General features: G+C 41.9%; 1 protein-coding gene across 2 annotated transcripts in view; it reads right to left on the bottom strand.

The window, feature by feature from the left end:
- LOC125376769 (protein mono-ADP-ribosyltransferase PARP14-like) overlaps window positions 1-23258 on the bottom strand; it is a 33093-nt gene extending 9835 nt beyond the window's left edge. For both annotated transcript variants that reach the window (XM_048388655.1, XM_048388654.1), the window contains exons 1-5: window positions 22991-23258; window positions 16795-16969; window positions 4519-6153; window positions 2636-2733; window positions 349-579 (exon numbers count right to left, since the gene is read on the bottom strand). In XM_048388655.1, the coding sequence (XP_048244612.1) occupies window positions 349-579; window positions 2636-2733; window positions 4519-6153; window positions 16795-16963 (2133 nt within the window). In that variant the 5' untranslated portion in view covers window positions 16964-16969; window positions 22991-23258. The remainder of the gene's footprint in view (window positions 1-348; window positions 580-2635; window positions 2734-4518; window positions 6154-16794; window positions 16970-22990) is intronic.
- Between the last annotated feature and the right edge of the window lie 411 nt (window positions 23259-23669).

Consider the following 23669-nt stretch of genomic DNA (forward strand, 5'->3'; position numbering starts at 1 on the left):
ACCAAGCGATGACGTATTGTGCTTATTTTTGCATAAGTAAACAGCAGTCAGGGGGTGTGGTTTACGAGATTTACCGACACCGCGATAATATAGAGTCATACCATTCGTTCACTAACCAAGATATTTACTACTCAGCTGTGAAACATGTTTGCCTCTATATACATCAAGGAAAAGTTCAATCAATGTGAAATCGTATTTGTAATTCGAACTTCAATGTGTTATATCGCCACTAGGGATGTCATAAATATGCGTACAATAGCGTAATCCGTATACATGTACATACATACAGCGCAAAAATATCAGGCACCAAAACATTATTATTTTCAGGAATTAAAATGTGTCGTATACCCTGCAACACTGCGTCCCGTCCTTCCATGCTGGGAGACAAGCGTGGTATACGTGTTGACACCAGAGTTTTCCCCCTCCAGTGATGGCAAATTGTCCGGCTGGAATCCCTGTAGGGTACCTGTCCTCACATTCGTGCTGCATTTCCACTCCAGCAGCCAAAAGGATGGACTTGGATAGAGAGCCGTTCCTAAGTTGAAGATCGGGTGATGCGCTGTTCACTATGACGTCAGTCTATTGTCAAAATTAAAATGTATATATCGATATCACAAGTCCTCTTCGACATTTTGAATCAATACCCTACAAACATACATGGCTCTAGTACCAATGTATCTGCAGTGTACCTGATGGGTTACATCCCATTAGTAAGACATCCCATTAGTGAGACACCCATTGTAAGACAGTGGAGTAGGTGGGATTAATTAAACAAACACAGCCAGTCTACCCACTTATCAATGGTCACAGCCCATGATTAGCAGATTAATTAATAAGAGTAGGCCAGTAATTCTGTTTGAATATTCTCAGGAAATAAATGAGTTAGGAGCTAGTAGGAGCTTACTCAAAAAGTTGAGATGCATGTTTTGTTAAAACTTATTTATTACACATATAAATTCCCTCTAGTCTGTGAACATTTCATGCACAATCATGGCAGGTTTGCAGCAGGTTGAGTTCATTACCAGTAAAAGACGTACCCCCTAGGTTTTGTCAGAAATGTCACTGTACACAACCACCCACCAGTAGACACCAGCAGAATCCAGTTCCTTGGCAGCTTAAGGAAGAGAGCAAGAGAAGAACCAACCACTCCTATGACAGCCCTCTACAACGACGAGGTCTTGAGACATGATCCGGAGGCTGCAGCTATATTTCCCTCCTTCAGCTCAGTCGGCAGCGCCATGTACAGACACCGCACACACCATCCCGAAACTCCCTAAAACTAGAGCTGAAGTCGACATTGCAGCACCCTGGAGAGAGACCCATGATGGTGAGCGGTTTCTGCTTTTTGCCGACGGTGAAGAAGACAACTGATGATCAGCTTAGAGTCCTCCAGTCAGCTTCCACTGTCTACATGGATGGTACTTTCTCCGCCTGCCCAGATCTTTGGAATCAGCTTTACATACTGCATGCACGGAAAGGAAGCATTACCTATCCCCTAGTCTACGCATTGATGCCTGATCGTCGGACTACAACTTACCAACGCCTCTTTGCTCAGTTGAAGGTCCACATCCAACATCTACTGAACCAACCATTCAACCCAGAGACATTCAAGGTGGACTTTGAAGTTGCTGCCATTAGAGCCCTCCGGACAGTTTCTTCCACTTTACCCAGGCGATTTGGCGGAAAACGCAGGAGCTTGGTCTTGCTGTTGGATACAGAGATAACCCCCTTGTGGAACAGTGGATCCGACGAGCTGCTGCCTTGCCTCTGCTGCCTCTTCAACAGGTTCAGGATGCATGGATTGACTCCATGAACCAGTCTCCCGATGTACCGAATGCTGACGAATTCAACGACTACATAGTCACAAACTGGGTGGATTATGCATGAAGCCAGATTCCCTCTTTCACTGTGGAACCATCACCAGACATTCGGCCCAAGTACCAACAACAACCTGGAGGGTTTCCACAGTCGCCTCAATGCATCACTGAATCATCGTCATCCTAATCTCTACAGGTTCATCGAGATCATCAAGAAGATTGAGAAATCTGAGAAGACCAAGCTATCTCAGTTAGACCTAGGTGCAGCTCCACCAGCAAGAAAGCGTGTTTACAAGGAGATTGACAATCGACTTTCCAGACTGAAGGATCAGCTATCCCAGGGTGTCAAGACACCACTCCAGTTCTTGGATGCTGTTGGCAAACTTCTGAAGATGGATTAAGGTTGTGTCAGTGTGACAACCTCGATGTGAACTGTGATGTGAACTGTGAAATTAACTTTAACTGCACTCTAAGTGGCGAATATTTTAAAACAATGGATTTAAGGGATGGATGAATTAAAATGTTGAATGAAATAAAGTTAAAGAGGGTATCAAGCATCTTGAGTCATTTCTTTTGTCTATAATAAGACAAGTCCATTTTCATGATAGGGGTTAATTACCTGATTAACATGTGCAACCAGGTATGACATTGTTGTTTTAAGGTGTCTCACAACTGGGCTGTCTTACTAATGGGAGGAGACCACCTGATGTACACATATTCTAACATTGAGCATATCGGTATGATATATGAAAATACTAGATATTACTGACGCATGCGTATACACGCGTGGAAACAGTAGCCATGCCTGTTAAACATACCTGTTGCGTCGTAATATCTTCCTCTATGATGACTATTTCAATGGGTGCACTCGACTCAACACCAACCTCGGGCGGTGAATAGTCCCGTGGAGAACGTCCTGGAGTATACACATTACACATTCAGAGTGTAAATACCACTAAAAAGATTGAGTGAGTATGGTTTTACGCCGCTTTTAGCAATATTGATACAATATCACGGCGGGGACACCGGAAATGAGCTTCCCACATTGTACCCATGTTGGGAATGGAACCCGGGTCTTCGTCGTGACGAGCGAACGCTTCAACCACTAGGCTACCCACCGCCGACTACTAAAAAGATCATGTAAAGCTAACACAATGTGAACAGGTTTGAAGTAAAACATTTAAAACATTTAATATAACTAAAATTCAGCTGACACAATGTGAACAGGTTTGAAGTAAAAATTTAATATAACTAAAATTCAGAAAAATTGCAAAAGGAATTCAGGACATAACTCACAGCGTGATTTAAGAATTGCCTTTTATTTTGTGTGAGTTCATTGGAGTATGAACTTTCATTGACTGAGGGCCAAACTGTATGAACGTCGGGGCTTCTTATATTTTGTTCTGTTACTATTTATTACCTCGAAGGGTGTAGTTCTAAACACAATTTTATTTAGAACTTGTGACTTCATATTCACGCTGACAGTCACACAACAACCCGCTGTATCGCGGAATGAAGTAATTACTCAAAAGGAGATGTGACATGAGCGTATGCGTGCTGACATTGTTCTACAGAGACAGTTTTTGTATTTTGTTTACAACAAATATAATCAAATGATAGCCTCATAAGATGCGATAGGTCTGTTAAGAACTACCTCATTACGTCAATCACAATGGGGGGGCGGTCGGGTAGGCTAGTGGTTAAAGCGTTCGCTCGTCACGCCGAAGACCCGGGTTCGAATCCCGACATGGGTACAATGTGTGAAGCCCATTTCTGGTGTCCCCCGCCGTGATATTGCTGGAATATTGCTAAAAGCGGCGTAAAACCAAATTCACTCACTCAATCACAATGCCCGGTACGATAAACGTGACGCGACAGAATTACATTTCTTCGTTTCGCTGACGAGGATTGGTCGCAGTGAGGATATTATTGAACGATCATGCAGTCAAACTCTCTGACCTTTCTCAATGTATGTAAAACGCTGTGTTCAAGATTAAAATGTCTAGATGATATGAAACAACGCCTCTGTATGGATTCGTACTAGGGAAAGCCATTCTTTATTACAATTATGAACGACGTCTCGTTGTAGGTTCTAACACCGTTATCAAGCAAGTTGTGTTAGAACCTACATCGAAACGGCACTCCTAATTGTAATAATGGAGTTGTTCATCCATATATCTTATCCTTACTTAGTACTCCAACTTCTAAATACCTCTCAAAGAAGTTACAGCCTGATGGTTCGTGCATTAGTTTTTCAGCCTGAAGATATGAGTGAGTGAGTGAGTGAGTATGGTTTTACCCGGCTTTTAGCAATATTCCAACAATATCACGGCGGGGGATACCGAAAATAGGCTTCATACATTGTACCCATGTGGGGAATCGAACCCGGGTCTTCGTCGTGACGAGCGAACGCTTTAACCACTAGGCTACCCCACCGCCCTTGAAGATATGAGTTCTATTTCACACATGATTGTGTTTTATCTTCCCTTCTGCAATATTGCAAGAGAAGGATTGTGTAACGTGCCATTTATTTACTAACTCATATTTGATAGTAGTTTTGGTCATTTAAATTTATACACGCGAGAAAGGTATAGAATAGGGCAAACTTTGATGATGATTGATTTTAGTTCTGTTCAGAGAGCCAGATAAACTCTTTAATAATCACGATTTTAACTCGTACCCAACTTCATTATAAACCTACCTTCGTCCAATGCATCTGCAGTGAATCCTCTGCAGTGGCTCAAGTTTTGATCTCCAGTTTCAGAAGAAGACATTGTCAGTGGAATACCATCATCACAACTTTCTGATTGGTCATGCCTCATGTTCCCTTGCTGATCTGGGAGAGTTTCTGAAATGTCCATAGGGTACTCTGATCTGGGTTCTATCACACACCTCTCATTTGCCCCAATTTGCCGGATCTGTTCACGTCCTTTCTCCGACAAAATTAATTTGATAATTCCTGGACTATTGAACGTGGTTGTATCGGACACTATCGACGTGGAAAAAGTTATTAGTTTTTCCTTCACAATTTTCAATCCATCTTTAGTTCCCTTCAATGAAAAGTGTTCAGAATCTTTATGAACTTCTACAGAATACCCTTGAAGGGATCTAGCAACTTTGTCTATTTCACTACCCATATACTCTGTGAGGAAACGATGGATTCCTATGGGGAAATTGACAGTGTCTTCATACACAGTTTTGTTTTTGATGATCCTTTCCATCTTTTTTGTCACGTCTTCAATAACAGCGTCCGTGGCAGCTATTACAATACGAGACTTGTCTTCCGCTACGACGATCTCAAAAACGTCCCCCACTGTCCTAGTCAGATCACCACATATCTTTTTCCATTCCGGAGATTCTACCAATTGGGTAGCTTCAGAGTCGAGACGTATGACCTGCTCCACGAGACTCTGTGTAAATACATCAGATATATATCTCGATACAGTCTGTGACGTACTGTATACTCTGACCTCGCTGTTTCTTGTCTCAAACATTCCGTTGATATTTTCCAGTTTCTTCTCAATGTACTGTTCAACGCATCTCTTTTGAACAAGCATCAGCTGTACCTGAGAAAGATTAGGTAAAGGTTCTTTTCTGAAAATGTGCATCGTATTCCGCAGATCTTTACATGCAGATTCCACGTCACACAAAACCCCGGAAAATGTTATCTTCTTGTTTAAATCAAACACAATTTTCAGATTTTGATATTTCCTGGACATGTCGCTGTCAAAATTCACTTTTTTCAGTAAACGCAACTGCCACAACTTTACTGTTTTCGTCTGAGTGGTTTGCTCTGTTCTATACCTATGAGCGTTCTGTGCTTTTTGAATAATATCTTTCAGCTCTTCCATCAACTTTTCTGTGATGACCTTGTGGCCAACCACAACTATAAGACCTGTCTCAGGATAAGAGTGTACAACTGCTTCATCCGGGTTGGGAATTTGTAGGTCGCCAATGGCTGTAATTACGTTGCTCCGAATTTCAAGGGGTACAAATATTTGTTCATTGACAAGTGAACTAAAAAATTGTTGACACTGCCTTCTAACATCAACTTCCCATGAATCAGCTCTATGCTTTGCATCAGGAACATCTTTGGTAAGGCAACATTTCAGGATAACAGAATTTTCAGCTCCAAATTCGACCGTCGTATAAATATCCTGCAACTGCCTCTCAAGATCCAACAGATTCCGTACGGAATCTTTGATGAAACGTATCTTCTGTGGATCTAGGTCTTGGAGGGAGAATGGGGGTGGTACCTTCAGCCATTCGGTGCAGAGGGACGTATAAAATGTCACCCCTCCAATCTTGTGAGATTTTTGCAACAGCTCAGGCTTCACTGAAAAACAGTAGTGAGTGAGTGAGTTGGGTTTAACGCCGCCTTTAACAGAATTCCAGTTATGGCACGGCGTGTCAGCTTAAAGCCCGAAGTGATGCAGGTCTCAGACGTTTACCACTTCGGTGAAACCCACGAGCGCGGGTATGGTGCTGACAAACCTAGAAAAATAATCGGGGCGAACCGGGATTCGAACCCACAATCATGGGTTTCTGGCGTGCCCAAGGGACGCAACTCTGCACAGCGAATTGCGGCGCCTTAGACGACTGCGCCACCCCTGAAAAACAGTAATGTTAAATTATAATGATATACTAAGTATATATTAAACCGAGTTATTTTTTTAAATATGTCAACATTCAAAAGGGATTTATGTCAAAAATGTATTTTGTTTAAAATTTGGTAACCAAGGATACATATGCTCTTTCACGATATTATAAATAAAATACAGCACCACTACAGGTATTATTATCAGATCTGAACCAGATAGGTGATCAACGATCCAAAACCTCGTCATCCAATGGCAAACCAGGAAAATGTGACAGTTGGTTCTACCAATGTCCCACACGGATCTATCAATCGTATGGTGAGGACTTTGTGCGTCGATACCGTACTGGGCACTGTTGGTTTATACTAATAGTTGCGTAAATATGACCATGATTAATCCCCTAAATAAACCCTTGCGATACATTTATTGTTTGACTATGTGAACTATCATAAAGCTTCATATATAGGAGGGGGCGGTCGGGTAGCCTAGTGGTTAAAGTGTTAGCTCGTCACACTGAAGACCCGGGTTCGATACCCGACATGGGTACAATGTGTGAAGCCCATTTCTGGTGTCCCCCGCCGTGATATTGCTGGAATATTGCTAAAAGTGGCGTAAAACCATACTCACTCACTCATATATAGGATCTCTCCACCCATGAACACGTGTTTTTTTATGTAAAATATCTCCATAAATTATTATATGTGCCCCAATAACTGTTGCTTAATTGCCAAGATTCAGGTACATCGATAACCTGATATCGTTCAATGATGGTCAAATAGCTATTTCCCCTAAATTGATTTACCCACCTGCACTAGAAAGGAACTAAAAACGGCGTCATCTGTTTCATATTTAGATCATACATAACTCCACACTGTCAATTTTGTTTTGCTAGGTTTGCTGTTGTATCTACATAAATTTGGTATCACTCATGACTAACACTGCGTTCATATTTCAACTCGGACCGGAAGGTATTCAACAAAATTGAAGTGCAGCAATAATAGTAACATTTACTCAACATAAGTAGAAGAGAAAAATCTGTATATATATTTGATTTGTTTGTCTGTTTGTTGGTTGTTTAACGCGCACTCAGTCATATGACGTCGGTCTGTATATATTCGATTGGACCAGACAATCCAGTGATTGCCATCACGTGCAAGTTGATGAAGACCGATTCTAACCCTGAATCTTCACAGGACACACACACACACACACACACACACACACACACACACACACACACACAATGAATGTAAACATTCGCACTACTTTTATTACTGCGGAATGTCGGGGAATCCCAATATTACAGTCGAGGGAATTCCCTTTCTGCTCAAGTTTATCGTCGTGCACTGGACATTTAGCGACATTCATGCATATTCATTGTCCAAACTACCCTTTGAGACCGAAGGCCGAGAAGGAATGAAACAGCAAACGTGCAGGCTCGCTCGCCTGTTTTTTTCCGCTCGCTTCAGTTCCACAACTTTCATGTCTTCGGGTGTCATTTATAACTAGCATTTTTCCAACTGTGTTTGCACGTTTTCAGGGAACTAATGTTTGATTCTGCCGATAACTGACCATGTCATTTGAAACAGTCGCCTTCTCTCGGACATATTTATTTCGGCTCGTTATAGTCTGACTGTTGCAGTTCTTCTCGCCTCTTGCCTTGATTGACAGGTCCAATGAACATTGTTTTGATTCTGCTCTTGGTTGATTGGCCACTGACTGTGTAGGCGTGTCAAGTTATGTGCATAAATTAAACGATCACATGATTCATGTCACGCCACAGTATGTATTCCTGCGCCTGGAATGTTTATCAATCTCGTCATTTTTGTCTGTTGTGATATATACAACTGTTTTTAGTTAAACCAGTTTAGATAAAACATGTTTTACGTTGTCGAATTCAATTATAAGCATTGTCTTTGAATTCCTTTCGGTTCATTGACGTATGAATCGAACAACCGATGTGCAAACTTTTGTAAAAATTTGCTAAAAGTTTGCACATTGGTTTTTCAATTCATACCTCAATGAACCGAACAAAATGTGTCAATCCTTAAACACATCCATCCATCTTTCCATCCATCCATCCATACACACCACACACATGCCCACACCCACACCCACACACACACACACACACACACACACACACACACACATGCATACTTACATATCACTGAAACACGACCATTCATGTACCGATGCATGATACAATGTCGACCACCTGTAGATGGGTATTGCAGCACCTATATCACTGAAACACGACCATTCATGTACCGATCATGTCACGATCGTCGTGGATCACTGCATGATACAATGTCGACCAACTCTAGATGGATATTGCAGCACCTATATCACTGAAACACGACCATTCATGTATCGATCATGTCATGGCCGTCGTGGATCATTGCATGATACAATGTCGACCACCTGTAGATGGGTATTGCAGCACCTATATCACTGAAACACGACCATTCATGTACCGATCATGTCATGACCGTCGTGGATCATTGCATGATACAATGTCGACCACCTGTAGATGGGTATTGCAGCACCTATATCACTGAAACACAACCATCCATGTACCGATCATGTCATGACCGTCTAGGATCATTGCATGATACAATGTCGACCACCTGTAGATGGGTATTGCAGCACCTATATCACTGAAACACGACCATCCATGTACCGATCATATCACGACCGTCGTGGATCATTGCATGATACAATGTCGACCACCTGTAGATGGGTATTGCAGCACCTATATCACTGAAACACGACCATTCATGTACCGATCATGTCATGACCGTCGTGGATCATTGCATGATACAATGTCGACCACCTGTAGATGGGTATTGCAGCACCTATATCACTGAAACACGACCATCCATGTACCGGTCATGTCACGACCGTCGTGGATCATTGCATGATACAATGTCGACCACCAGTAGATGGATATTGCAGCACCTATATCACTGAAACACGACCATCCATGTACCGATCATGTCATGACTGTCGGTGGATCATTGCATGATACAATGTCGACCACCTGTAGATGGGTATTGCGGCACCTATATCACTTAAACATGACCTTTCATGTACCGATCATGCCATGGCCGTCGTTGATCATTGCATGATACAATGTCGACCACCTGTAGATGGGTATTGCAGCACCTATATCACTGAAACACGACCATCCATGTACCGATCATGTCACGACCGTCGTGGATCATTGCATGATACAATGTCGACCACCTGTAGATGGGTATTGCAGCACCTATATCACTGAAACACGACCATCCATGTACCGATCATGTCACGACCGTCTAGGATCATTGCATGATACAATGTCGACCACCTGTAGATGGATATTGCAGCACCTATATCACTGAAACACGACCATCCATGTACCGATCATGTCATGGCTGTCGGTGGATCATTGCATGATAGAATGTCGACCACCTGTAGATGGGTATTGCAGCACCTATATCACTGAAACACGACCATTCATGTACCGATCATGTCATGGCCGTCGTGGATCATTGCATGATACCATGTCGACCACCTGTAGATGGGTATTGCAGCACCTATATCACTGAAACACGACCATCCATGTACCGATCATGTCACGTCCGTCGTGGATCATTGCATGATACAATGTCGACCACCTGTAGATGGGTATTGCAGCACCTATATCACTGAAACACGACCATCCATGTACCGATCATGTCACGACCGTCGTGGATCATTGCATGATACAATGTCGACCACCTGTAGATGGGTATTGCAGCACCTATATCACTGAAACACGACCATCCATGTACCGATCATGTCATGACCGTCGTGGATCATTGCATGATACAATGTCGACCACCTGTGGATGGGTATTGCAGCACTTATATCACTGAAACACGACCATCCATGTACCGATCATGTCACGACCGTCGTGGATCATTGCATGATACAATGTCGACCACCAGTAGATGGATATTGCAGCACCTATATCACTGAAACACGACCATCCATGTACCGATCATGTCATGACTGTCGGTGGATCATTGCATGATACAATGTCGACCACCTGTAGATGGGTATTGCAGCAGCTATATCACTGAAACACGACCATCCATGTACCGATCATGTCACGACCGTCGTTGATCATTGCATGATACAATGTCGACCACCTGTAGATGGGTATTGCAGCAGCTATATCACTGAAACACGACCATTCATGTACCGATCATGTCATGGAAGTCGTTGATCATTGCATGATACAATGTCGACCACCTGTAGATGGGTATTGCAGCACCTATATCACTGAAACACGACCATCCATGTACCGATCATGTCACGATCGTCGTTGATCATTGCATGATACAATGTCGACCAACTGTAGATGGATATTGCAGCACCTATATCACTGAAAAACACGACCATTCATGTACCGATCATGTCATGACCGTCGTAGATCATTGCATGATTCAATGTCGACCACCTGTAGATGGATATTGCAGCACCTATATCACTGAAACACGACCATTCATGTACCGATCATGTCATGGCCGTCGTGGATCATTGCATGATACAATGTCGACCACCTGTAGATGGGTATTGCAGCACCTATATCACTGAAACACGACCATTCATGTACCGATCATGTCATGACCGTCGTGGATCATTGCATGATACAATGTCGACCACCTGTAGATGGGTATTGCAGCACCTATATCACTGAAACACGACCATCCATGTACCGATCATGTCACGACCGTCGTTGATCATTGCATGATACAATGTCGACCACCTGTAGATGGGTATTGCAGCACCTATATCACTGAAACACGACCATTCATGTACCGATCATGTCATGGCCGTCGTTGATCATTGCATGATACAATGTCGACCACCTGTAGATGGGTATTGCAGCACCTATATCACTGAAACACGACCATCCATGTACCGATCATGTCACGATCGTCGTGGATCATTGCATGATACAATGTCGACCACCTGTAGATGGGTATTGCAGCACCTATATCACTGAAACACGACCATTCATGTACCGATCATGTCATGGCCGTCGTTGATCATTGCATGATACAATGTCGACCACCTGTAGATGGGTATTGCAGCACCTATATCACTGAAACACGACCATCCATGTACCGATCATTTCACGATCGTCGTGGATCATTGCATGATACAATGTCGACCAACTGTAGATGGATATTGCAGCACCTATATCACTGAAACACGACCAATTATGTACCGATCATGTCATGACCGTCGTAGATCATTGCATGATACAATGTCGACCACCTGTAGATGGGTATTGCAGCACTTATATCACTGAAACACGACCATTCATGTATCGATCATGTCATGGCCGTCGTGGATCATTGCATGATACAATGTCGACCACCTGTAGATGGGTATTGCAACACCTATATCACTGAAACACGACCATCCACGTACCGATCATGTCACGACCGTCGTGGATCATTGCATGATACAATGTCGACCACCTGTAGATGGGTATTGCAGCACCTATATCACTGAAACACGACCATCCATGTACCGATCATGTCACGACCGTCGTGGATCATTGCATGATACAATGTCGACCACCTGTAGATGGGTATTGCAGCACCTATATCACTGAAACACGACCATTCATGTACCGATCATGTCATGACCGTCGTGGATCATTGCATGATACAATGTCGACCACCTGTAGATGGGTATTGCAGCACTTATATCACTGAAACACGACCATCCATGTACCGATCATGTCACGACCGTCGTGGATCATTGCATGATAAAATGTCGACCACCTGTAGATGGATATTGCAGCACCTATATCACTGAAACACGACCATCCATGTACCGATCATGTCATGACTGTCGGTGGATCATTGCATGATACAATGTCGACCACCTGTAGATGGGTATTGCAGCACCTATATCACTGAAACACGACCATTCATGTACCGATCATGTCATGGCCGTCGTTGATCATTGCATGATACAATGTCGACCACCTGTAGATGGGTATTGCAGCACCTATATCACTGAAACACGACCATCCATGTACCGATCATGTCACGATCGTCGTGGATCATTGCATGATACAATGTCGACCAACTGTAGATGGATATTGCAGCACCTATATCACTGAAACACGACCATTCATGTACCGATCATGTCATGGCCGTCGTGGATCATTGCATGATACAATGTCGACCACCTGTAGATGGGTATTGCAGCACCTATATCACTGAAACACGACCATTCATGTACCGATCATGTCATGACCGTCGTGGATCATTGCATGATACAATGTCGACCACCTGTAGATGGGTATTGCAGCACCTATATCACTGAAACACGACCATCCATGTACCGATCATGTCATGGCCGTCGTGGATCATTGCATGATACAATGTCGACCACCTGTAGATGGGTATTGCAGCACCTATATCACTGAAACACGACCATCCATGTACCGATCATGTCACGACCGTCGTGGATCATTGCATGATACAATGTCGACCACCTGTAGATGGGTATTGCAGCACCTATATCACTGAAACACGACCATTCATGTACCGATCATGTCATGGCCGTCGTTGATCATTGCATGATACAATGTCGACCACCTGTAGATGGGTATTGCAGCACCTATATCACTGAAACACGACCATCCATGTACCGATCATGTCACGACCGTCGTGGATCATTGCATGATACAATGTCGACCACCTGTAGATGGGTATTGCAGCACCTATATCACTGAAACACGACCATCCATGTACCGATCATGTCACGATCGTCGTAGATCATTGCATGATACAATGTCGACCACCTGTAGATGGGTATTGCAGCACCTATATCACTGAAACACGACCATTCATGTACCGCTCATGTCATGACCGTCTAGGATCATTGCATGATACAATGTCGACCACCAGTAGATGGGTATTGCAGCACCTATATCACTGAAACACGACCGTCCATGTACCGATCATGTCACGATCGTCGTGGATCATTGCATGATACAATGTCGACCACCTGTAGATGGGTATTGCAGCACCTATATCACTGAAACACGACCATCCATGTACCGATCATTTCACGATCGTCGTGGATCATTGCATGATACAATGTCGACCAACTGTAGATGGATATTGCAGCACCTATATCACTGAAACACGACCAATTATGTACTGATCATGTCATGACCGTCGTAGATCATTGCATGATACAATGTCGACCACCTGTAGATGGGTATTGCAGCACTTATATCACTGAAACACGACCATTCATGTACCGATCATGTCATGGCCGTCGTGGATCATTGCATGATACAATGTCGACCACCTGTAGATGGGTATTGCAGCACCTATATCACTGAAACACGACCATCCACGTACCGATCATGTCACGACCGTCGTGGATCATTGCATGATACAATGTCGACCACCTGTAGATGGGTATTGCAGCACCTATATCACTGAAACACGACCATTCATGTACCGATCATGTCATGACCGTCGTGGATCATTGCATGATACAATGTCGACCACCTGTAAATGGGTATTGCAGCACCTATATCACTGAAACACGACCATCCATGTACCGATCATGTCACGACCGTCGTTGATCATTGCATGATACAATGTCGACCACCTGTAGATGGGTATTGCAGCAGCTATATCACTGAAACACGACCATTCATGTACCGATCATGTCATGACCGTCGTGGATCATTGCATGATACAATGTCGACCACCTGTAGATCGGTATTGCAGCACCTATATCACTGAAACACGACCATTCATGTACCGATCATGTCACGACCGTCGTGGATCATTGCATGATACAATGTCGACCACCAGTAGATGGATATTGCAGCACCTATATCACTGAAACACGACCATCCATGTACCGATCATGTCATGACTGTCGGTGGATCATTGCATGATACAATGTCGACCACCTGTAGATGGGTATTGCAGCACCTATATCACTGAAACACGACCATTCATGTACCGATCATGTCATGACCGTCGTGGATCATTGCATGATACAATGTCGACCACCTGTAGATCGGTATTGCAGCACCTATATCACTGAAACACGACCATTCATGTACCGATCATGTCACGACCGTCGTGGATCATTGCATGATACAATGTCGACCACCAGTAGATGGATATTGCAGCACCTATATCACTGAAACACGACCATCCATGTACCGATCATGTCATGACTGTCGGTGGATCATTGCATGATACAATGTCGACCACCTGTAGATGGGTATTGCAGCACCTATATCACTGAAACACGACCATTCATGTACCGATCATGTCATGGCCGTCGTTGATCATTGCATGATACAATGTCGACCACCTGTAGATGGGTATTGCAGCACCTATATCACTGAAACACGACCATTCATGTACCGATCATGTCATGGCCGTCGTGGATCATTGCATGATACAATGTCGACCACCTGTAGATGGGTATTGCAGCACCTAGATCACTGAAACACGACCATTCATGTACCGATCATGTCATGGCCGTCGTGGATCATTGCATGATACAATGTCGACCACCTGTAGATGGGTATTGCAGCACCTATATCACTGAAACACGACCATCCATGTACCGATCATGTCACGACCGTCGTGGATCATTGCATGATACAATGTCGACCACCTGTAGATGGGTATTGCAGCACCTATATCACTGAAACACGACCATCCATATACCGATCATGTCACGACCGTCTAGGATCATTGCATGATACAATGTCGACCACCTGTAGATGGATATTGCAGCACCTATATCAATGAAACACGACAATCCATGTACCGATCATGTCATGACTGTCGGTGGATCATTGCATGATACAATGTCGACCACCTGTAGATGGGTATTGCAGCACCTATATCACTGAAACACGACCATTCATGTACCGATCATGTCATGGCCGTCGTTGATCATTGCATGATACAATGTCGACCACCTGTAGATGGGTATTGCAGCACCTATATCACTGAAACACGACCATTCATGTACCGATCATGTCATGATCGTCGTGGATCATTGCATGATACAATGTCGACCACCTGTAGATGGGTATTGCAGCACCTATATCACTGAAACACGACCATCCATGTACCGATCATGTCACGATCGTCATGGATCATTGCATGATACAATGTCGACCAACTGTAGATGGATATTGCAGCACCTATATCACTGAAACACGACCAATTATGTACCGATCATGTCATGACCGTCGTAGATCATTGCATGATACAATGTCGACCACCTGTAGATGGGTATTGCAGCACCTATATCACTGAAACACGACCATTCATGTACCGATCATGTCATGGCCGTCGTGGATCATTGCATGATACAATGTCGACCACCTGTAGATGGGTATTGCAGCACCTATATCACTGAAACACGACCATTCATGTACCGATCATGTCATGGCCGTCGTGGATCATTCCATGATACAATGTCGACCACCTGGAGATGGGTATTGCAGCACCTATATCACTGAAACACGACCATCCATGTACCGATCATGTCACGATCGTCATGGATCATTGCATGATACAATGTCGACCACCTGTAGATGGATATTGCAGCACCTATATCACTGAAACACGACCATCCATGTACCGATCATGTCATGACTGTCGGTGGATCATTGCTTGATACAATGTCGACCACCTGTAGATGGGTATTGCAGCACCTATATCACTGAAACACGACCATTCATGTATCGATCATGTCATGGCCGTCGTGGATCATTGCATGATACAATGTCGACCACCTGTAGATGGGTATTGCAGCACCTATATCACTGAAACACGACCATTCATGTACCGATCATGTCATGACCGTCGGTGGATCATTGCATGATACAATGTCGACCACCTGTAGATGGGTATTGCAGCACCTATATCACTGAAACACGACCATCCATGTACCGATCATGTCACGACCGTCGTGGATCATTGCATGATACAATGTCGACCACCTGTAGATGGGTATTGCAGCACCTATATCACTGAAACACGACCAGTCATGTACCGATCATGTCACGACCGTCGTGGATCATTGCATGATACAATGTCGACCACCTGTAGATGGGTATTGCAGCACCTATATCACTGAAACACGACCAGTCATGTACCGATCATGTCATGACCGTCGTGGATCATTGCATGATACAATGTCGACCACCTGTAGATGGGTATTGCAGCACCTATATCACTGAAACACGACCATTCATGTACCGATCATGTCATGACTGTCGGTGGATCATTGCATGATACAATGTCGACCTGTCCAGAACTTACACTTTGGTCCTTTGAAATGTACCAAGGCTGTTTCCTCATTCCTGTTCATGTCGACTCTAGTTACTTCCAATCCCTCACTTTTACGCCATTTCTTAAAATACAGCATCAGAGCTCCTCCGGTGATTGAGGGGAGGATACGTGTTGTCTTGATCACGGAAGACTCTTCCATTGTTCCCTTTAACACAGGATAAAGAAAAGTAAGGTTTGTAATCGAAAAAATGTGCTGAGTTGTCCCCCTTAGTCCCACAGTGCCATTCTGGCACCCGCTCAAATAGATTTGATTACAGTCTCGTGTAGCTTATAGAAGTCACTTCAAAGGTGACTAATACTGTTATTGCTGTATCGTATATCTGATTGAAATATATGTATCATGATAGATCTGTCCTTTATAATATGAATATGTTGTGAGAAAAAGGCTACACATTACGAAACTCCAAAATACCTATTTTTGCTTCCATGGAAATGTGACATACAGTTAACTACGGTTATAACGAACTCAAAGGGACCACTAGTTTAAGTTCGTTATAACCGTAGTTCGTTATATGCATATATACAACATCTATACAGCAAATGGCCGGGACCAAAAAATAAGTTCGTAATATCCGTCAGTTCGTTATAAGCGTGTTCGTTATAAACGTAGTTTACTGTACTAGCATTGTACTCCAGTATACGTGATCTATCTTGCTGTGGTAATCTATTAGTGCCTGTTGGTCAATATATTGTCATACTGCTGTTGGTCTGTAATCGTGACAGAAGATAGGTAGAAGATGTTTTTTGTCATCCAAGGAAAAAGGTTTAACAACACTGGATTAAACAGATTTCATTCCAGGGCCCACTTGCGATCTTAGCGCTAAGATGATTGTAACTCCCATGCTTTAACATAGGCTTACAATAGTCGCAGCGCTAAGATAGCTTTGTGCAAGTGGTCCCGGATCCTTCCGCCTGTTCAAACCATGAATTTTGCCCTCTTCTAGTGTTGGTTGAATATGTCAGTACTGGTGAGGTGAAAATGCTTTAACGTTTTCAGAGCAAGAGAATAACCAGTCCATATTCTCTATCGAACCAGATTCCATTTGGCGTAAATATTCACAATATACACACAGCATACAGGCCTTTCACGATTGCACAATATAACATCGAAACCACCTGACGAAAGCAAAAGCGATTCACATTTCTAAACTGTATTTGAAAAGCTGTCATTCTACTCTTGATAATATTTGACAGCGGTCTATGCATGTTCTTTCAATGTATGTTATCGATGGCGATACCTTTCATACTTTTGCCAATACATGAAAGCATAATGTCAAGGACTATCGGGGAAATGCATTGGATTACGAAACAGCACATTTATTTAAGGATTGGCTGTGTATTTGTTTCGGTTCATTGAGGTATGAATCGAAAAACCGATGTGTAAACTGTATGGATCCGCGTAGCGGATTCTTACAAAAGTTTGCAAATCGGTGTCCGAACGATCGCAAATCAAAAGTGGGAGAGATATGACAATCGGTATAAGGAGAAAGGTACAGATATTCGACGTAAGAATTTTGAAGAATGCGGAAAATACTAAACTTAACCCACCCTTAAAATATTTTTAAAGTTTGTACATTGTATGAACATCCTTAAAGAGTTTGTACATAATGTTGATAGCTCATATAAGAAGAAATAAACGACTCGTGGTCGTTGTTTATCGTACAATTATAACACTGCATGGAAAAAACCACTCGGGGCAGCGCCCCTCATGGTGGGTGTGGTTCGAGTTTCAAATAAATCGCACTACGGTAAGTTCAGTCTGTTTCTAGAACAATATATTTTGTTTGGCGTGTCATAGTTCCAAAGTACGTAATATTTTCTTCTATTTTTTATAAATATTTTTTACTTTATAAAATAAGACTAAACAACATATATGTAGTTTGTGTATGTTACTCAATAATTTGTGTACTAAAAGTCTATCTCAGTCCGCGATGGTATACGCCGGCCTTCATTCACAAGTTTTATTGATAAGCATTATGTATTCAACGTTAATACTACATGCGTGTAGTTGATAGGCGGGGCGGTCGGGTAGCCTAGTGGTTAAAGCGTTCGCTCGTCACGACGAAGACCCGTGTTCGAATCCCGACATGGGTACAATGTGTGAAGCCCATTTCTGGTGTCCCCCGCCGTGATATTGCTGGAATATTGCTAAAAGCGGCGTAAAACCATACTCACTCACTCACTCACTCACTAGTTGATAGGCATTATGTATTAAGCGTTAAGACTACATGCATCTAGTTAAAGGCATTATGTATTAAGCGTTAAGACTACATGCGTGTATCATCCGAAGTCGAAATATCAGTCGGTGTTGACATACGCCTGCATTCATTCCCAAGATTTAGTCTATAAGCGTTATGTGCTAATCGTTAAGACTACATGTCCGACGAGAGAACATTACTCTATGATAACGCGCTCTCCGAGAAAACTTATGTAATTTTAGTCATTTCTGCATATTCATGTCCTTCAAAACTGCTAGGTAATATCTAAATTCAGAAAGTCAGCATGTTAGATTAGCAACATTGTGTAGGTATTGTTTAAGTAAGTGATAATTGAAAATGCGACCATATCATGAACTAAGAGCATCGATGGTACAAATAACAGCCTATATTCGGGGTACCTCACCAAATTAAAAATCTTAAACAAAACTGCAAACAATCAAATATCTTCACCCCTAAACTTAAAATACCCAAAATAGACACAACACTAGCTAGCCAAATAAATAAACAAACCGACCCAAACATAGCTAAAACCACCTCACTAGCATACATACACGAAAATTGGCCAAATTGGTTTCACATTTACACAGACGGATCTTCAGATCCGATCTCCAAACACACAGGCTTCAGAGTCCATACCACACAACCAACTAAAACCACACAATCCTTCCGACTCCCAAACAACCAATCAATATTCACGGCAGAACTAATGGGCATGGCCTCAGCCTTCCATAATCAAGAATCCAAAAACCACCAAAAAATCCTAATACTTACCGACTCCCTAAGTGGACCGCAAGCCCTCCAAAACAATAATACCAAAAACCGACCTAAATTAATAAATCAAATACTTAAAAGCTCCAACGACCTAACTAAGGCAGGCAAACAAATAACATTCTTATGGATCCCCGCCCACGTAGGAATATACGGTAATGAAAACGCCGATAAAGCAGCTAAACTATCCCTCAAAATCCTAGAAATAAGCTTAAACTTACCCATCTCAAAATCAGAAATTAAAAGTGTAAACAAGCAAAAGATCACCAAAAAATGGCATAACCTAATATCTAAACTCAAATAGCCAAATCAAAAAAGTACTCAGCAAACCACTTACCAAACCAAAAATTCTCCATCCATCAAAAAAAAAATGACAGAGTAATCACTAAACTCCAAACAGGACACACCAACCTAAATAACCACCTAAAAAATAATAAACACACTACAGGTAACTGCCCACACTGCAAACAACTAGAAACACCAGAACACGCACTCATCCACTGCACACATTACCTAACACATCGAACCGCATTACAAACCACCCTCAATCTAAACAAGGCTCTCACTCAAACAATACTAAACCCACAAAATAAACTAGAAAACCTCAAAGCCTTAGGCGTATTCTTAATCAAAACGGAACTAATAAAACGCATCTAAAAACAAAATAATCTACCAAATCAAAATCACATAAACAAACAAACATCCACCATACCCAGCTCCCTTAGTTCTCCTCCCCAACCCCATCGGCATCTATTCCAAATCTCAAAATTCCCAAATTCTATATAAGAGACCCCTAAAGCCCCCTCTTGGGTTGCACTCACCACTTTCGCCCCTTTCGGAAACACATTAAATGGCCTGGCCGGGCCCGTGTGCGAAATACGCATCAGTCGGAAAGCGCACGTAAAATCTCCAATATAAGTAAGTAAGTAAGTAAGTAAGTAAGTAAGTAAGTAAGTAAGTAAGTAAGTAAGTAAGGGGTACCTCACTGATGGGATACACGGAATAAAGACTGACCACTAACAGATGCTTCTTATGGTTGTTTTAAGGTAAGACATGTTCACTTCATATATATTGTATGTTCTGAAACTATATTCCTATTTTCCTGTTTTTTTTGCATTCTATATTCTTAGTTCCTTTGAATATAATCAACATTTTAAATTTGGCATTATTGATTTAGGTAACCAATGAAGTTATTATAATAGTTAGGTTAGATCATGTAGCACTAGAAATAATGTAAATAATATGGTGCATATACACATAGTATAAAATATAATATGATAACTTTTACACACTAGTTAAGCAAATTAAAGTCACACATAATCGGGCTCGTGGAAGCAAAGTAATTATTGTGCACATATCTTATATTATATTGCATGTTTGTATGTAAATGAATGTATCTTTAAAGAATTACCGTGTGTGTGTTCAATTCAACTGATTCAAACTACCCTTGATGTAATCAATGTTTAAACAATGTACTTATTAAGCGAGGCAACTATACTGTACACGCATTCACATTTGTTGTTTTATTCAGTTGCTCATGTATTGCTATATTTTCAGTATTGTTAAGGTCTATTTATGTCTACATTGTACACATACAATGACATGCCGTCGGGCATATGACTCTTGGTTATTAACGGTAGTTTAGATATAAAGCATGTGTCCATATTATTTAATTAGCAGGCTGAAATTTTATATAACCATTTGTGTATTCTTTGTAGTCGGTTTAAGTTGTATTCTGCTAGGTGTATTAATAGGTACGCTTATCATTACGTTCTCCATAAACATCAAAGATTATGTAAGATTATTTTAGTTATTGGTAACACATGCAGTACGTGTCTTACCGAAGAGTTATCTTATTTATTTACAATATATTGTCCTTAATTGCGCTATATCACGTATTTTATTTTCAACCAAATGTAAAGTGTCTTCGTTTCATTGTTAAATGCAATTGTTTATTGTATGATACATTGTCAGTAAGATTTATACTGTAACTGTTATGCATAATTTTCGGAATACTTTAATTGTCTTAGATTGTACTTTGTTTATGTTTTATTGTGATATGTAAATGACTGATGAGATACACTGAATAAAGACTGGCCACTAACAGATGCTTCTCTTGGTTGTTTTAAGGTGTGCGGTTCCACCCTAATTCCCCGACAACAAATTCTGGGAATTATAATCAGCCTAGACCAAACATAAACCTTTAAAGGTTATTATAGGTCATAAGGTTTATTATAGGCGCTCAACACAGCGGGGTTCAAGGCGGGTACAACCCCATTCTTATGACATTTTAAAAGTAAAATACGGGGATAAATCGTACTACGGTATAAGTTCATTCATGAACGCATGTGAATGTTCACAGGAAAATGATTATCGACAGATACTTACTCATTCAAATAATAATTTGAGACGCTGAATTCATCTTGACTGTCAAATAAGTCTGTGGATCCACCTAGGCATAATTCATTTTTTTAATGTTTCTTTTTCATCTTTTGCTTAAACGATCATTTTGCTTCTACGTTCTAATAAATGTGAACACAGCTGATGAACTGGATAAAATGATCAACTGAACAACTAAGATATTTCTTTTCTGATATTGTATTGAACAAAACAATTGTCATACATTCCCGCATTCGTCCCGTACCTATGCAAAGATGTCTTCACTGCTCTTCAAGTCGACTCTGTTTAATTTGTACAAGCCACAGTTTATGAATTTACAAGTTGTGAGCGTAGTTGCTTTCGTAGTAACGAGTCCATATAAGGAAAGTCACATGGTCAGACATGGCAAGGGACGCAATTCATGCGCTAGTCGCAGTCTGTTACTATAAATAGCCAAACTATACAACCGTGTACACGGCTTCACTTTCTATTGTAAAACTCTCTGCCCCCATATATGTCACCTTCAATTCATTTTGGGTCCTTTTTTAGCAAAAAGCCTCCTAACGTATTTCGGTACGCTAGCGTGCGCGCGCTTATGAACAAAGCTGCCTTCGGCAGCGGTTTCCTTACGGAAACCCCCGAAGTGGTGACCCAAACCACAAACCTGCAGTTGACCCTAACTGATACTATCTTTCGTCTGGAAACAAACTTTTTTCTCTAATCACAATCTAAAATTCACACCATGTGAAAACAATTTCTAAAAATACACTCTGTAAACGCAATCGTGACAGTTGACTCACCAATATTCGAATGCAACAGGGCTATAATCCCACCGTAACTTGTACACACATATACTTCCTTGATATTTCTGCCACAGCGTTGTGCGTGTATATCTCGTACTGTTCCATATACTGTTAATAAATACGTTTTTCAGTAGTCCTTCCGATGTAAATCTGCACTGATCATGAGTATTTTGTAATAACCACGCACAGGTAGAGACCCGTCCCAAACAACGTGGCATAGAATCAATATGAAACCGAAAGCAGGATAAGACATTACTCGCATACGGCAATCCTTTTCCTGGAACATAGGGGGTGAGGGGGGGGGGGGGGCAACAAGTACAAAGGTCAAGAGGAGTAGCTTTGCTAAGTCGTTGAAGTTTTTAAAATGGTATTAATGCAGAGTAAACGATAAGATACATACATACATACATACATACATACATACATACATACATACATACATACATACATATATAATCCTTTGATTCGTGAGAAGTCAATTAACCAAGTGACACTGAGTTACGTTTGAGACGAGCTTGTTTATTGTACATGTAATCCCCTTCGATAAATATGGCGTCTGTGGAGGTCAGAGGTCAAAGTCGTGTAAGGATGGTCTGTCAACCAGCGAAACGAAAGCGACACGCAGTTACAGCACGCGAAGAAAAGGGAAATTTGTCTGTTTAAAGAAAAACACCCG

The sequence above is a fragment of the Haliotis rufescens genome, unplaced genomic scaffold (assembly GCF_023055435.1).
Source record: "Haliotis rufescens isolate VD_foot unplaced genomic scaffold, xgHalRufe1.0.p SCAF_75, whole genome shotgun sequence".
Taxonomy (NCBI): domain Eukaryota; kingdom Metazoa; phylum Mollusca; class Gastropoda; order Lepetellida; family Haliotidae; genus Haliotis; species Haliotis rufescens.